Source organism: Sarcophilus harrisii, chromosome 4 (genome assembly GCF_902635505.1).
Source record: "Sarcophilus harrisii chromosome 4, mSarHar1.11, whole genome shotgun sequence".
Taxonomy (NCBI): Eukaryota; Metazoa; Chordata; class Mammalia; order Dasyuromorphia; family Dasyuridae; genus Sarcophilus; species Sarcophilus harrisii.
In genome coordinates this window covers 292,944,658-292,961,064 of record NC_045429.1, presented here as the reverse complement: position 1 = coordinate 292,961,064, position 16,407 = coordinate 292,944,658, and the positions used below count along the sequence as shown (strand labels likewise).

General features: G+C 35.7%; 2 protein-coding genes across 2 annotated transcripts in view; one reads left to right on the top strand and one right to left on the bottom strand.

Moving 5' to 3' along the window:
* Positions 1-16,407, bottom strand: part of LOC100930710 (histone H3) — a 38,354-nt gene that overhangs the window by 8,426 nt on the left and 13,521 nt on the right. The gene's annotated exons all lie outside the window — the stretch shown is intronic.
* Positions 6,205-10,594, top strand: LOC100928641 (histone H1.4). The gene is made up of 2 exons (XM_003768707.4): positions 6,205-6,943; positions 9,382-10,594. The coding sequence occupies exons 1-2, from the start codon at positions 6,282-6,284 to the stop codon at positions 9,386-9,388; spliced, it is 669 nt and encodes a 222-aa protein (XP_003768755.1). The 5' UTR covers positions 6,205-6,281; the 3' UTR covers positions 9,389-10,594.

The following is a 16,407-nucleotide window of genomic DNA, read 5'->3' as shown; positions in this document are numbered from 1 at the left end:
GAAAAAAAAAAATCAGCATAACACATCAATACATCAAAAACTGATATCTTACGCAATTTTTCCACACCAAACTCTCCCCTAGCTCTCTTCTCTGCAAAGTATTGAGAAGTATTATTTTCTCATATCTCTTTTTATTAGAGAACTTTGTTCTTTGCGATCTTCAATTTTTTAAATTGTTGCTTCTATTCATATTGTAGTCATGTAGACTATTTGCTAGGCTCTGCTAATTTAACTTTTTATCAGTTCATGGACTTCTACATAGTCCTAAATATTTCATTAATCCCCAATTTCTTTTTTACAGCACCATCATTTTTTCAATATTCTTCCAAACTCTTCCTCCATCAAATAAAAAGTCCTAAATAATAAGCATAATCAAGCTAAGTAACTTTGTCTTGTATTAATCATGTCTGAATCAATCTATTAATCATGTATTAATCATACATTTTCTGGTGTGAAAATGTATAGCTCAGACACTATGAACTTCATTTTCCTTAACATTTTTAAAATTAGTTTTTGAGATAATTTTGTTCATCATTATATAGATTACATTCATCGAACTGTAGAGAATTTTGAGAGTTGCTCCAATGTTATTTTACTTTAAGTAAACTTTAAGTTCTCTTTTATTTTTTCAAGTGGACTTAATGGTCTATTTGTTTTAGAAAAGTCTGAAAAAAACAAGATGGTGATTTTGTAATAATCATTTCATGATCACCAACAGGCTCAGCTACTGCTTTGACTATTATAGCAGAAGGACAGAGTTTCTATGGTCACCTTCCAGACACATTGGGCTTTGCCAACTATTGAGAATACTCCTGTATATATTATCTTTATTAGATTATATGTTCTTTGAAAAAAAAAAAAAGGACTACCTTTTGTATTTCAACGCTCAGCACAGTACTCATCACATGGTAAGCATGTAATAAATATTGCAGGTCTTCCTGACTCTGGCTGGTGTCCTATCCCCTACACTATTAAGCTGCCCAGGTACTCTTATGAGCTATCTTCCTAGTGAGCACTGCAAGGCAAGATAAACAAATGTCACCTAAAATTATACTTCCTGCTTCAGAATGAAATAATTTCCACCAATTCCTTCATTTTGTTCACTAAAGGGAATTGTGGAGCCATTCTTTAACTTAGATGCTATTTTCTTATGTTTTCTGGGTTTCTATAAAGATTTGGAAGAATATATACTTAAGAATGTAAATATTGAAAGGGTTTCAATTTCTTCAATAATATATAAATTCCTTGGTCAGGAATAATAATAATTACATTGACACAGTACTTTAAAGATTGTAAATGCCTCTCACATTTGGAGTAGCAATAGCTAAATTGACGTTTAAAGAGAAGTCTAAAATCTGTGATAAACTCTCAGAGTACTTTTTCTACCACTGTTACTATGTGTGGTGAAGGTATGACTACTCATCTCAAAATCTATCAGCAGCTATAGCTATAGCTACATCTACATTAATATCTTTATCAGTGGTTCAGTTGTTCAGTCATATACCCCTATGTGGGATTTTTTTTTTGGGGGGGGGTAAAAATATTGGAGTGGTTTGCCATTTTCTTCTCCAACTCATTTCACAGATGAGGAAACCAGAGTAAACAGGGTTAAGTGACTTGTCCCTTATCACACATCTAGTAATTATCTGAGGCCAGATTTGAACAGATTAAATAAAGATGAGTTCCTGATTCCAGGCCTGGCACTCTATCCACTTTGCCACCTAAATATTCTTTGCAGTGGGAGAAGCCTTCAATTTAGAAGAAGAAAAAAACTTTGGCAGAAACCTTATAGTAAAATCCCCTATTTTTGTTTTTTGATAATGACTATTATCAAACAATATAAGGGTCACATAGAAACACAATGATCACCTTGAGATCATTAAAGCACAACTTTAGAAACTGATTATATCATAGTAGGCTACATTTTTGAAATTTTTCATGGCTACCTTACGTGAATTATTAAAATCAAGATCATTTTATTTTTAGAAACACAAATTGAGATCTATGGAATTTAGGAATAGAACAAGTTAAACCTTGTATTTGTAAGACATTTTTGCCTACTAGCATCCATCATATAATCTATAACTATTATTTCTATACCTTGATTGATCTGTCATCTAGTCTATGTGAATATTTCTACCAATGGTTCAGAATTCAATCACTTTGCCTTCTCATCCTGTACAACCTTTGTCCATTTCCTCCTTTAAATTTCCTATATAAGCTCTACCCCATCTATTGAGATCTCTTTATATCTCTTGACATTGTAAAAATAATTAGTGAAGCATTTGGCTGCTATCCATTGCTTGTGCTTTGTATACTTTGATGATGCTATGTAATATGCCCATCTTCTTTTCTGGGCTTATATAACTTGGATGACATCATTTATACCACTTTTTCTTCTTGGTTCCTCATTGGTAATATATTACAACCTATTCATATTTATTCTGCAGCTTTCCTTTTCCCTTTGAATAATACAAAAATTTAATTCTTCAGAGACAGCTTGTCCTGAAATAACAGCTATGCCATCACCAAAAGAATACTTATATCAAATGAATATTGCTATTTAATAAAAAAATAAGAGATTTGCTTAAAGATAATGTTGTTCTAGGATCCTGTGGTTATTAATATTACGAGGCATAAAACATGGAGACAAGTCAAACAAGCACCAAACACGCATTTATTAAATGTCTGGTATGTGGCAGGCATTGTACTAAGTACTCAGGATATAAATTTTAAAATGAAGCAATCTCTCCCTTCAGGGGGAAGTAGCATGTGTGGAAAAGAAACTAGATTTGGAGTTTAGAAAGATGTGAATTTGAATCTACTCCCAGACATTTCACTAGTTTGGTGATCATTTTGACACCTGGACAAATCACTTTAATACCTCTGTGCTTTATAATTTCCTTAACTATAAAATGAGTAAATTAGACTGGATACTATCCATCTATCCTCTCTAACCCTACACCTATAATTCTATATATACCTGTAAGCAAATATGAAGTAATTTGAGCAAAGAGGCACTAGCATTTGTAAGAAGGAAAGAGATTCTGGGAAGGGCCCTTGAAGAGGAAGTTACCACCTACCTGAGTTTTGAAAGAAACTAAAGAGGCAAATGTGAAAAGGATAGCCTACATTGGGGAGAGAGGGAGTGTCAGGCCCAGCAAATGTATAGATATAGGATATAGAATGAAAAACTGAAAGTGGGCATTCTGGTTAAAAACACTGGAAGGAGAATCATGTGTAATAAACCTGGAAAGGTAGTCTGTAACCAGACTGTGAATTACTTTATATGACAAAAAGGAATTGTGTATTTTATCCTAAAGGCAATAAAGAGCCAATGGAATTTTTTTGAGCACAGAAATGATCAAAGTTTGTTTTAAGTATAACACTTTAGTAGCTATGCAGAACATGCACAGGGAGATTCTAAAGGGAAGAAGAACAATTATGAAGCTATTGCAATAGTACAGGCAAGAAATTATGAGCTAAGGAGGTGGCTATATGAGTAGGAAAAAAAGTATGAAAAAGATGATAAAGAGATTATATTTACAAGACTTAGAAACTAAGTAAATATATGGAAGTGAGCATAATGTAGAGTTTTAGATAATTGTCAGGTTGGAAACCTAGATTACTAGAAGAATGGTAATACCACTGACATAAATATGGAATTTATGAGGTAATGAAGAGGAAAAGATAATGAGTTATTTAGGATACCTTAAGTCATTTCAAAATGTCCAATATGAAGATGATGCTAAACTGGAGCTCAGAAGAAAGCCTTATGAATGCTCTTTACTACAGATGAATAACAAATGGATGATATATTCCTTCTAGATGGTGAATTCCCCTAAATGCTTATGTTTTTAGAAGATAATGTGTTAACTGTATCAAGTCTGGAGCAATGCAAAGTCCCCATAATCATTTCACAGGTGTTCTATCTAATTATCTACATAGGAAGAAAAAACTAAATGAATGAAGTATAGCTATTTCCCAGATTAGTATATGGTTACATGGGACCATAAGACAAGTCTATCCACACATAAATATTGTATAAACATTAATGATGAATAGGGAATTAGAACCAAAATTGAATAAGAGGAAAAGCAGAATGGATTACATTTGAGAGAATACATAAGTGTTTTTAATCTAACACATGCTTAAAAAAATATCTACCAAACATTTATGCCACTTTTAAAATTAAAATTAGTTAAATTAATGAGTGCATATTGAGGTTTATACTCCCTATCTGGAATTTTATGATTTCATGTCAACGAGGTTGCTTATACGGTGATACTCCCTCAAAAGAAAGCATTTATCAGTCATCTTAAAAGTAATGTGGAGATATCTATATAAGGAAAGAACTCCAGGGGCCTGATATTCTGGGAATTTTCCTGGATGCTTAACATGACTTATTATCTTAAATAGAAATTAAATAATTTTAATTATTTTGAAAAGCATTTACACGCATACCCCAGGCCCACTGACCTCATAGATATTCTCACCGCCATGCAAAAATTTGCAACACATATTTTTTGAATTGACAGTTTTTCCTTGAAAAAGTTTCAAGGTCCATTTGCTTATTACATAATCACAGTGCTAGGTGCTGTGGATACAAAAAAGAAAAATCCAAGGCTTCAAACTTCAATGAGTTTACTTTCTCTTACAGGAAACAGTAAGAAAAATGTAAATATGTACAAAATTTTAAAAAGGTAATTTGGAGGGGCAGGTAGTACCTGAGAGGTGGATATCAGAATCCTCCTACACATAATGTAGGAGGTAATATTTTGAAGCTAAAGATTCTAAATCAGAAATGACGAAGAAATACTTACAAATATGGCAAGAAATTGGAAATAAATTTTTTTGTTTAGGAGGAACTTACAAAAGAAGAGTAGTTTGGGGCACAAAATATAGAGAATATCACATAATAAGGCTGGAAAGGTAGGTTGAAGTGAAATTATAAAGTATTTATTATACCTGAGGAGTTTGGGAGCTAATATAAAGCAACTATGTGATAAATGAGATCATTTCATATTACTTTAATTGAAATGGCTTTAAAATTCGTGTTAATTTATATTTTTCATTGACACGTTTCTATCATTTACATTATTTGTGTTCACAAAAACATAGTTTAATGTCATTTAGTGTCACATTGTTTTGGTCTTCCTAGCTTGCAATGTCTATAAACAATCATTATATGAGAATAAAGGCAAATCAGAATATTTCCATGATCGAAAATAATACATAATTTACTTTCATTAATACTTCATACCTTTTTTCAGACCTTATATGTTTTCCTTTTCCCCCAGAACATTTTTATAACTACTATCTCTGTAAATTTAGACTAGTGTCGAGGTTAGTATTCCCAGGAATCTTTTACCTTCTGATACATGTGAAGAAGAAGAAGAAGAAAAAAAACACCTCTTGTCTTAGCTTCCTCCTAATAAATGAAAAGCAGAATTTTCTATCCTGGGAATTGGTGAAAGAAAATTCTGGACCCGAAAATGTTTGCCCTTTTTAGTCTGCAGAAGTAGCAGCCCCGCCCCCATCCAAGACACCAAAGATTTTGCTAAAGTATTTAACTTCCTGAAAACAAATTTTACACCCGGATCCCCATCTCTCATTAGATACCCTCCTCCCCAAAAAAACCTGTGGTTTCCCCCCTTTTATCCCAAAATAACTTCGTGTAATGACTACAGAATCAAATCATTGCCCCAGTAGCCAATTCCCACTATTCCATTTACAGAAATCGTGGGAGAGCCTGTGTTACTTCCCCCGCGGAGAAACGGAATTTTTGTGTAAATGATGATAAAAATAACTTGGTTTTTCTGCAGATGAGAAGCCAAGCATATGATGAACAATCCCAGGGAGGAAGAACTTTCAGGAGTAAAGGGACGAATTTGTATTTTAGAGAAAAAACAAGAAGTTGACTCGATTTCACCTGAATTTTGCTCAGAGTTACGTGTGTTTGGAAAGGCTGCTGATGTAGTATTTGAGGCTATCGAGAAAAAAGAAGAAGGACATGAAGCCTGAGACGTCTCTACTTATTTTCCGATTGAAACCGCGTGATTCCATACAGGGAATTTTTATAATTTTCCCTTTTTTTGAAGTGTAACAAACACAACTCCTCTTCAGAGCTGAGACACTGTCCCTGCCAGGGAGGCGAGCTGGGCAGCGCACCAATCACAAAGCAGCTCCTCTCTATATATACCCCCGGCCCTGTGAGCTCTGCTATATTGACACTGTGGGTTTTACAGCATTTTTTACTGTAATTATCTAGGTTTGCTATTATGTCTGAGACTGCTCCTGCCGCGCCAGCTACTCCAGCTCCAGCAGAGAAGACACCTGTGAAGAAGAAGGCTAAGAAGCCAGCGGGTTCCGCAGGAGCGCGGCGGAAGGCGTCTGGGCCCCCGGTGTCTGAGCTGATCACCAAGGCCGTGGCCGCCTCCAATGAACGCAGCGGCGTGTCTTTGGCCGCCCTCAAGAAGGCGCTGGCGGCCGCCGGCTACGATGTGGAAAAGAACAACAGCCGCATCAAGCTGGGGCTCAAAAGCTTGGTGAACAAAGGCACTTTGGTGCAGACCAAGGGGACCGGTGCCTCGGGCTCCTTCAAGCTCAACAAGAAAACTCCTGCGAGTGAAGGGAAAGGCAAGGCCAAGAAATCGGCCTCTACCAAGGCAAAAAAAGCGGCGGGAGCTACCAAAAAGCCTAAAAAGACTACGGGTACGGCTACGAAAAAAGCCTTGAAGAAAACGCCTAAGAAAGCTAAGAAACCAGCGGCGGCGGCAGGAGCTAAGAAGGCAGCAAAGAGTCCGAAAAAAGCCAAAGCTGCTAAGCCCAAGAAGGCGGCCAAAAGTCCTGCGAAGGCTAAAGCCGTGAAGCCCAAGGCAGCTAAGGCAAAAGTGACTAAACCTAAAACGGCCAAACCCAAGAAGGCGGCGCCAAAAAAGAAGTAGGTCTCCGCGGGAACTTCCAAAACCTCAAAGGCTCTTTTCAGAGCCACCCATAGATCTCAATGAAAAGAGCTCAATACGTATGTTTTGGGGCCCTGCGAGGTTTTTTTTTTTTAATAAGTAGCATTGCAATTCCAGTAGGGAGGATGGGGGGTGGCTATGGCACCCTGACCCCAAAATCTGGGGGGTGGGGGTGGGGGTGGGGGTGGGAGGGTGTGTGCGCGCGCTTCTTTATGCCTGATAAATCTGCAGCATTTGCGGTCTTTTTAGACTGCAGCTCCAGTTGCTGCTTGTAATTTTGTTGTTGGTACCGGATTTCCTGCGGCGCCATAGTGACTGGCCCAGTTATAAAGCCCACGGGCCTTGGGGAGAGTTGCCCGACTGATAGATCTGATGGTCAGATTATTCTGCGTCCTTTTCTTTTTTAAGTGAAATGGATGGGTACTAAATTTGAAATGCATTAAATGGATATTTGTCTTTTTAAGTGATTAGTTATGATTGGATTAAAGCACCGGTTCTCACAATGTCCACATGCCTCTTGACTCGCCGAAATCCGACTCAAGGGCATCCGAGGTCATGATAACAGTAAAAGGTTTTCACTATTAATACGGTGCCAGTAGATAAGACACGTTGGGTCGTTTTTTTTTCTGTTTGTTTTTGTTTTGTTTTGTTTTGTTTTGTCTTAAATTAGGATCCTTAATTTCTTAGTGTTGTAAAGGGCCAGAAGTTTGAGAACTGCTGGGCTAGAGTAACATTCGAAAGTCCCGCGCCTTGAATAAATTGGATTGTTACTCAACCTCACGTAGCCTTGAATTCTGGACAATTTGATTGGAAAAAAAATAAGTCCCTATACACTCCCACTTGCCTCTTACTGGTTATAAATGTCTTTTCTTTTTCTCCATTTTTCTTCATTATTCATAATCTGTATGCGTACTGCAATCTACGATTATTCTTTTAGTTTTGGGATAAGGACTTTTCAGCACCTGGACGCAGGGAGTTTCCTTTTTATTTTTTAAAAAGTTCAAACAACAAAATGAGTTCTAAGTCACTATATATCTTAGTTTGCTATTTAGTTTTATGTCTTATTTATCTTGCTAAGGAAATAAGAACAAATTAATTTAAAGCAAGTGTGTATCACCAGAAATGTATATACAGTCATCCTTACTAATTCAAATAGCCTGAAATATTTTATTTTACTTCTCGAAGAACTACCATCCCAGCTTCGCCATTACTACCACCCTACCCCCCCGCCCCCCATCCCCGACTCCCGGCCAAAGAAAGATAATTTTGAAGTCGAATACCAAGGAATCCAGTATCGACCTCTTTATGGCAACTGGAACTCTTCAAATTCTAGTTTAGAATTTTTGGTAATGAAGAAGAAAGAGGGAGCCGAGGAAAGCTTTTTTGTTTTGTTTTTTGTTTTTCTGAAAGTGGGTGATTGCAAAAATCTGATTCCATCGGCTTCAGTGCTTCGCCGGTCCCGAGTTAATTTCGTCCCTCACCGGCTTCCCTAAAGTCCTAGGCATTGAATTCATCTGCTCTTTTTGGTGCTGCAATATGCCCATGTTTAGGAGCAAGACGCAGACAAGAACTATTTAAACTCATTTTTATGATATTTAGTTAGTCATTTTACAAGCATAATTTATCTTATGTGGACCTATCCTTATACCTTTCCCCTCCTCATTTCAATTTTATATGGAAAATTTGAACTCAAAAAGCTCAGGAAAAACTACTTTGGGCAGCGACATAGCATTTGTGGCTGAAGCAAAAAACCGTTCCTGCACTTTATCCACGATGCAGTGCTTATTGGCCTCTGGCATGTATGTATCCGTAGGTCATAAAAGTACATATGTGAATTTTTTTGCTTTGTTGCTGGGCAACAAATCTAGATTCGCCTTAGGCTGGGTACAAGGATAAATCTAACTGGGCCGGGGAGAAGGAGGGAGGTGAGGACAGGTTGTACACTGGCCTTCAGACCAAAGAGTTCCAACCAAAGAAGACACCAAAAAGAGTATTGCTTGCATTGAATAGCCAACTTGTCAAACTGATTAGCTATTGGTCAAAAACATCATTGTGATTGTTTTAGCCAATCAAAAGGTAAGACTAAAATCTCACTACTTAAATATGATTTCTCTTTAATCAAGTTGCTTCAATGGAAACTAAGATCGACTTTTATTTGCATAGAGCTAACCCTGACTTAAAACTTGTTACTTGTTTTGCTTTTCTGAAAATTATTGAGTTTAATTATTCCACTTTATCTAATTCATCCCAATCCACTATTCAAAAACTGTAGCAGTTGAAGTAGAGACCAATGGTAAAAAGCATGAGCATGATCTAAAGATTTGCTGAGAAAATACATCAAATATCTCTAGCAAAGTCTGAGACATTATAATCTTAATGACATTTTCTCATATCTTTTTTTTCTCTTATGTCATAGGATGTGAGTGTCGCATCACTTCTTGAGAATTCAGATGGACCTATAGCTGTTACTGTCTGGAGAGTTCATCAAGCACATCATGTTGGAGGGCACCAAGTATGCCAATTCTCCTACAGTGACCCTTGTATAATGTAAAGGCTCTTTCAAAATACACTCCTATTCTGTTGTTTTAGTTACATTGTATAGCTATTATCAAAATAATTACTTTTCACCTATTTTGTATCCAAATTAAGTGTATCTCGCAAAAGTGAGTCATAATTTATCATAATTCATCATTGAATTTTCTTCTTCCTTCTCCTAAAACATATATGAAAGATATCCCAAAGAATGCTTGCATCAATGGGAGTATCCTGTAGCAATATGAACACTAGACTCAAAGCTAGAGAACTGAGATTCAAAACATGTCTCTGTCACTGACACCCTGTGTTCCCTTTGGCAAACCAATTTCTCTGGGCTTCATATTTCCTCATTTAAGGGGGTTCAACTAGATGATCTCTGAAGTCTCTTTCATACCTAAGTCTAGGATCCTGAGTTCAATGTTTGAAAATCATCTCTGGTTTGATTCAACATTTGAATGTGTTTCCCTGGCTCATTTTTGTTTGCTGCATAACCTAATATCTGAAGAAAAAGAGGAAAGACATGGGGGAAATAAAGATATTTTAAGGTCTGACCTTCTGACATGATTCTCTTCTCCAGCATTTTCACCGCACTTTTGAATTTTGCCTCTCCACTCTAATCTGCAGCAATTAGATTTTACTTTATGCAATCTTGAAACACTTAGACACTTGTCTTTAGAAACTTAAAACACTAGTTCATATTCATGATCTTGCTTTGTTGAAATCTGGGAAGAGAGAGATAGAGGTTTCAGCATCCAAGAGAGAAAAAACCCTAATAACCCCAGGAAATACTAATCCATTTTCTCATTTCTCTGTTCACAATACTGCTACTGGATCATTAGTTTCCCTTCAATATGTCAAAGTCTCATAGGATCATAGAATATTAGATTTAAAATCTCTTTTTCTAACTCCTTTTCCTTGATCTGGCAGATGAGATAATTTACTGTCAATTAGATGACATAGATTTTAATGTCTATTCTACCACTGATTTCTGGCCATCTTTCATGTGGCATCCTGTGTTTGACTTATGTTTTCATAAAGGTAAATTGTGAGGGGAAAAGAAAAATGAAAAAATAAATGAAAACATTTCTTAAGCACTTACATTGCAAAGAACTTTATTAAATACTGAGCCTACAAAGAGAAAAGTAAAACAATTTTTGCTCACAAGATCACATGCTAACGAAGAAAACTGCATATTTATATGTATTATGCATGCATGTATATGTATATAGTTTCAGCTAAAAATAAAACAGAAATGATCTTGAAGGTATATAAATGGAACATTACTCTAACATCAGTTCCACTGATAAAATTGTCATTTTTCTGATATTGAATTCTTCAATAGTGATAAGCATTGTGGTGGTAAAAGCTTTCTTTTCAGAGTTTTTGGTAACTGTAGGTATGGTACCTATAGAAGCAATTACCAGACTGTATTTCCATAGGAGTTGCTTCAAGGAATGATGATTGCAAATACTAGAAATGGCACTGCTATTTCAAAGCTGAGATGGTAGTTAAAGTGGTAATGATAATCATGGTTTGACTTAACTGACACAAGCTACCTGCTGTCTCTCCCTCCTGGGTTGCCTAACATGTGAGAGGCAATTTGTTTGCATTTGGTGGAGATAACTGGACCCTTCTCTATGGGAGTTGCTTTCCCAGATGAGGGCTAATGGTGGATGGATTGAAAGCAATATTTACTGTTTCAGGGGGTACAACTATTCCTAGAACTCTATGCTTATCTGCCATTTGGTAGCAGTTGGTCAATAATTATTGATGGTAGTGAGTGGTAAGGAAGTTAGGTCCCTTCTCCAAAATGATTTTCCCTCTGTGGAGACAGGACTGAAAGCAGGTCTAGTACTTTGAAGAGGGGAATGGGTACTACTTTTTCAAAGGTTTCTTAGGTTCAGTGTTAATGGCCTGCCTCCAGTCAAGTCTGGGGGAGAGGAGATAATTGTCAAGGTGGTGGCAATGGCCCATTTAAGGGGTACTCTCTGTCTCTCCAGTTCTTTCACTTGTTTATATACCCTTTTAATAAATGTTCTTCAGAAAGGCAAAGATGATGCTTGAGAATAAAATGCCAAACTCTGTAACCTTTTTGTAACATCCCCCACTAAGCAACCAGTTAACATAAAATCTAGTCATTTTACCTGTCCGACATGATATCTAAGAATAGGGAAAGTGTTTTATTCATGAAAAACATTTGATAATTATACAATAATAAGCTCCAAGAAGAGATATCTTTGTCTTTTCAGTTGTAGCACCCATCTATCAATAGTATTTCTTCTGCTGTAAGAATTGCCTCCCAAAAATACCAGCTCTTTTTGTAATGGCAAAGAACTGGAAAATGAATAGATGTCCATCAATTGGGGAACAAGTTATGGTATATGAAAATAATACAATATTAGTTCTATAAAAAATGATGAACAGACTGATTTTAGAAAGGCCTGGAAAGATTTACATGAACTAATGCTAAGCAAAACAAGCAGAACCAGAAAAACATTGTACACAGCAAGATTGTACAATGATCAACTATGACAGACTTGGTTATTCTCATCAGCTGCTCAGTGATCTAGGACAATCCCAATCAAATCTAAATGAAAAATACCATCAGCATCCAGAGAGAAAACTGTGGAGATTGAATGTAAATTAACACATGCTATGTTCACTTTTTTTCCTTTTCTTCTGTGTTTTTTCTCTAGTTGTTTTTCTCTTTTGTTCAATTTTTTCTCTCCCAATATGATGCATAAATGTTTTTTCTTAAAGAATGTACATATTTTACCAAAATATGTTGTTTTTTTACATGTAACTGGGAAAAATAAATATTTTTAATAAAAAAAAAAAACAGGTCAAGGGGGGGGAAATAATTTACTCCCTTTGGGCATTAAACCCTCAACTCAGACATTTTCACTACAATGCCAGAGAAACTGAGGCAAGACAGAGATTTTTTTTTTTAATCTTTTAATGTGGAGAGTTTAATAAGCTAGCTGACCAATGGGAGTATTGTCCAAAGCATTCAGTCTAGAGTAACTGAGGCACAAACTTTATATAGGATTGTAACTAGCAAAGCAAGCAGGTAGCACAGAAAGTAAAAAGAATGCAGTTAGGTAATATCCTTACTTATCATCAGGCATCTTTTATACAAGGAAAATGTTTCTCACAACCTAAAGCAATAACAATAATGGAAATGGGCTTGGGATATATACAATGGTGGGAATGACAGAATGCATACAATGATAGGAATGGGCTTAGTATGTATGCAATGATGGAAATGGGCTTAAGGGAACCTTCCAGGGTAAGTATTTTCAGAGAACAATAACTGATCTTATCTGTAGAAGCATCTCACAGGTATGATGCCCAAGAAAGCAGAACAGAAGTAGGCAAGGTCACTTTATGGTCATGCTTGTCACTTTGATCTAGTGTGTGAGGCTCAGTGAGAAACTTACAGTGTCCTTTTTGGTTCAGCACCACAACCATAATGCCAAGGTTGGAAATTTCTATTTCTTAGGATTATGAATACTGACCTGTGTTCAAGAGAGAAAACAAAAAAACAGAAGAAGACAGACAAAGTTTTGGGATTGATGTGCAGTTGTATCTGACACATTTTGAACCCACTTGAAGCTTTCTTGATAAAGACACTATAAAGTGGTTTACCATTTCACTCTCTAACTTATTTTACAGATGAAGAAACTAAGACAAACAGGGTTAAGTGACTTGCCCAAGATCACATAGTACATGTTTGAGGCCAAATTTGAACTCGGGAAGACAAGTCTTCCTAACTTCACATCTGGCACTATCCATTTTGCCCCCTACCTGACTTTTAGAATCAATAGGGAAACAAATGTTTTCTTACTGCTGCTATCATTGCTAGTGGTAAGAAAAGAAAGAAATCACCTCTCCTGGAATTTACTGGAAGTCTAAGGAAGGCCACATACTGGGAAAGTCTCAAAAGATATGTACATTATATTTCTTCTATTACACTTATAAACTAACAAGTAAGAATCTCTTCTTTGTTGTTGTTTAGTCATTTTCAGTCATATATAGTTCTTCATAACTCCATTTGGGATTTTCTTAGCAGATACAGGAGTGGTTTGCCATTTCCTTCTCCAGCTCATTTTACAGGAGAGTAATCTAAAGGATTCAGTGATTTGGCTAAGATCTCACGGCTAGTAAGTATCTGAGATTGGATTTGAACTCAGGTCTTCTTACCTTCAAGCTCTTCGTGTGTCACCTAGACCTTGACTCTATAGTAAATAATTTTCAACATGACTTCTATTCTTGGTGATCAAACAGGAGTTTCTACATTATTGCAATAAGCTGTAAGTCCTTCAACAAGAGGTCAAATGATATTCAGTAAAGGAATTAGAGCAAATTGGGGACTTTTCTCTCTTATACAAATTAATCATTCCAAAGATTTATGATATTTTGTTAGAATGTGAAAGGTAAGGTCTTCAAATGTCTACCAAACCATATAGACAACCTTCTTGTCTCACAAGGGGGCAGTTATAGATAACTTACAAGAGAGAGCAGGCACAGTTGAACTCCCAAGTTTATTAAAGAAATCAATAAATAGACTAGACCCCTACTAAAATCTAGACCAATTTCCAATTATATATATCAAGTCCACTGCTACAACTTTTATTTTATTGCAACAAAAATTTTAAGTGAAAAATATATATATGATACATACATCTCATGTCAAGGAATTTCCCATCTAATGAAGTGAAAACACTTGTAGTAAAAGGCTCATTGGTGGGGAGGTATATCCAAAAATAACTATGATATAAAAACTAAAGATAGTAATCATCTCTATTTTAAAAGATATATAGAAAAGAAATAACATTCAAATTAACTATGTGAAAATTATATAAATTAAGGCAAAGTGCTGTTAAATAAATAAAACCTACAATTTGAAATGTTCCACTCCATCTCACTATATTTCTGCCTTCATATACAGTAGGACAACAGCCATGACTGAGTTATTTGCTCTCCTAACTTCAAGAAGAGATTTTTGATAGAAACATATTTTTTACAATGCTCTTTTGGAGTTCAAATTAAAAGCCAGTGTCCTTTGGTAACTCAGATAAGTAGACCTATCCCAAATCAGAAAGATAACAGCTTGGGGCATGGTGAACAGAAAGCACCAGGCCTGAAGTCAAGAGGACCTGAGTTCAAATGTGGTCTCAGATACTTCACTTCTTAGCTGTGTGACCTTGGGAAAGTCACTTAACCTCAACTGCCTCACCAAAAAAAAAAAAAAAAAAAAGGTAACAGATTAATCTCTTTAGCTCCCTTCCCACCAAAGATATAAAAAGGGAAAAACAAAAACAAAAAAACAAATACTACAGATAGGAAACAAATATTTATCCAAGAAAACGGTGAAAAAGAAACTGAAGGAAAGTTATAGAGATTAGTTTGATGTTAGACTACATACAAAAGTCACTTGGATCAAGATTAAATCTCAATTTGATCACAGAGTGAACATTTTTAACAAGCTCTGAGAGTTTCGGATGTTGGAGACATTTTTAGGTGCCTGTTTTTCCTATATGCTTGCAACGTTGGCGAATTCTCCTATTCACCATTCAAATTCTGCACCTTCTGAGTATCACAACACTATTTTTCAGGAGACCATCCAAGCCCATCTGGATAGTGTTACATGGAAATTCAATAGATATTTACTAACACTTTTTTGTGCAGAGTATTGTTTACATTGCAAAATTCTTGTTATCTTGCATCTTTTGTCTCCTATTGTTCCCTCCTTGTTCTTTCCTCAGCTATAGCTTTCCTTACTGCTACTCCAGATTTCAAACCATTCCTGCAAACTCTTTCTTTTTGACTCCTGTAAAGTACAAAACAGAGGCACTAAACTATGTTTTATTTAGCCTATCAAAAGTATAAAACATTAACAATAGTGACAATAATAATATTGATGGTATTTTTCAGTGAGATCACTTAAGTCTATCATGGTTCTGTCTCACCTTAAATACATTATTATTTATACTACATGACTCCCAAATTAAAGGACTTGAACCAAAACAATAATTAATAAGATAATAAGGAATCACTTGATGAATATAGAAGACATCAAGCAATATGTTTCTAAATGGAAAAAAACAAATAGCATCTTCATTTCTTAGAATTTTTGTTTAGGGAAATCAAAATGTCATTTGAATTTGATTAGTACAAAATTCGTTTTCTTTTTTTTGCTGAGACAATTGGGGTTAAGTGACTTGCTTAAATGGGTCACACAGCTAATTCTCTGAATCAGTCAGACTTCACAGTTTATTTTAAAGAAAAACATAGCCTAAATTACATGGGGAATGATGCAATAAGAGGTTAAGATATTGCTCCCCCCTTACATGCCTTGTTAGACCAGAAATTCTAGAATGACTGATTTTCTCAAACAATACAGATCTAAGATGAAAATAAAATATCTGTTTGGCAGTTCCAGAAAGTGTTTACCTTTCTTGTACTTGCACACTTCCCTAATCTCTCAGCTGAGAACTTTACCTATTACTTTTCTGAGAAACTTAAGATGATCAATCAAGATGATTTTACTCTTTTCCCATTTTATTGAACTCAAAATCCCTTGACATCATGTCCTATTCTCTTCCCTTCTACCTATCTCTGCTAATAATATGGTGCTGATATTTGTTAAGGTCAATATCTCTGTATCTACCCTTAATTATGGAATGATCTTTTCTCTTACCTTTTTCAACAGATTACAACTTCAATCATTCTTTCTCTCCCTGAGAACTTATGTCTAATTACTAATTCTTTCCAGAGTGAGTCTTCAAACATGTCCAAGTCTCCCTATCCTTAAAAACAATTAAACAAACAAAAAACCTTTCTGGTCTTTACTATCTCATCAAACTATTGTATATGTTGCCTCCTTTCTCATCAAATCTCTGCT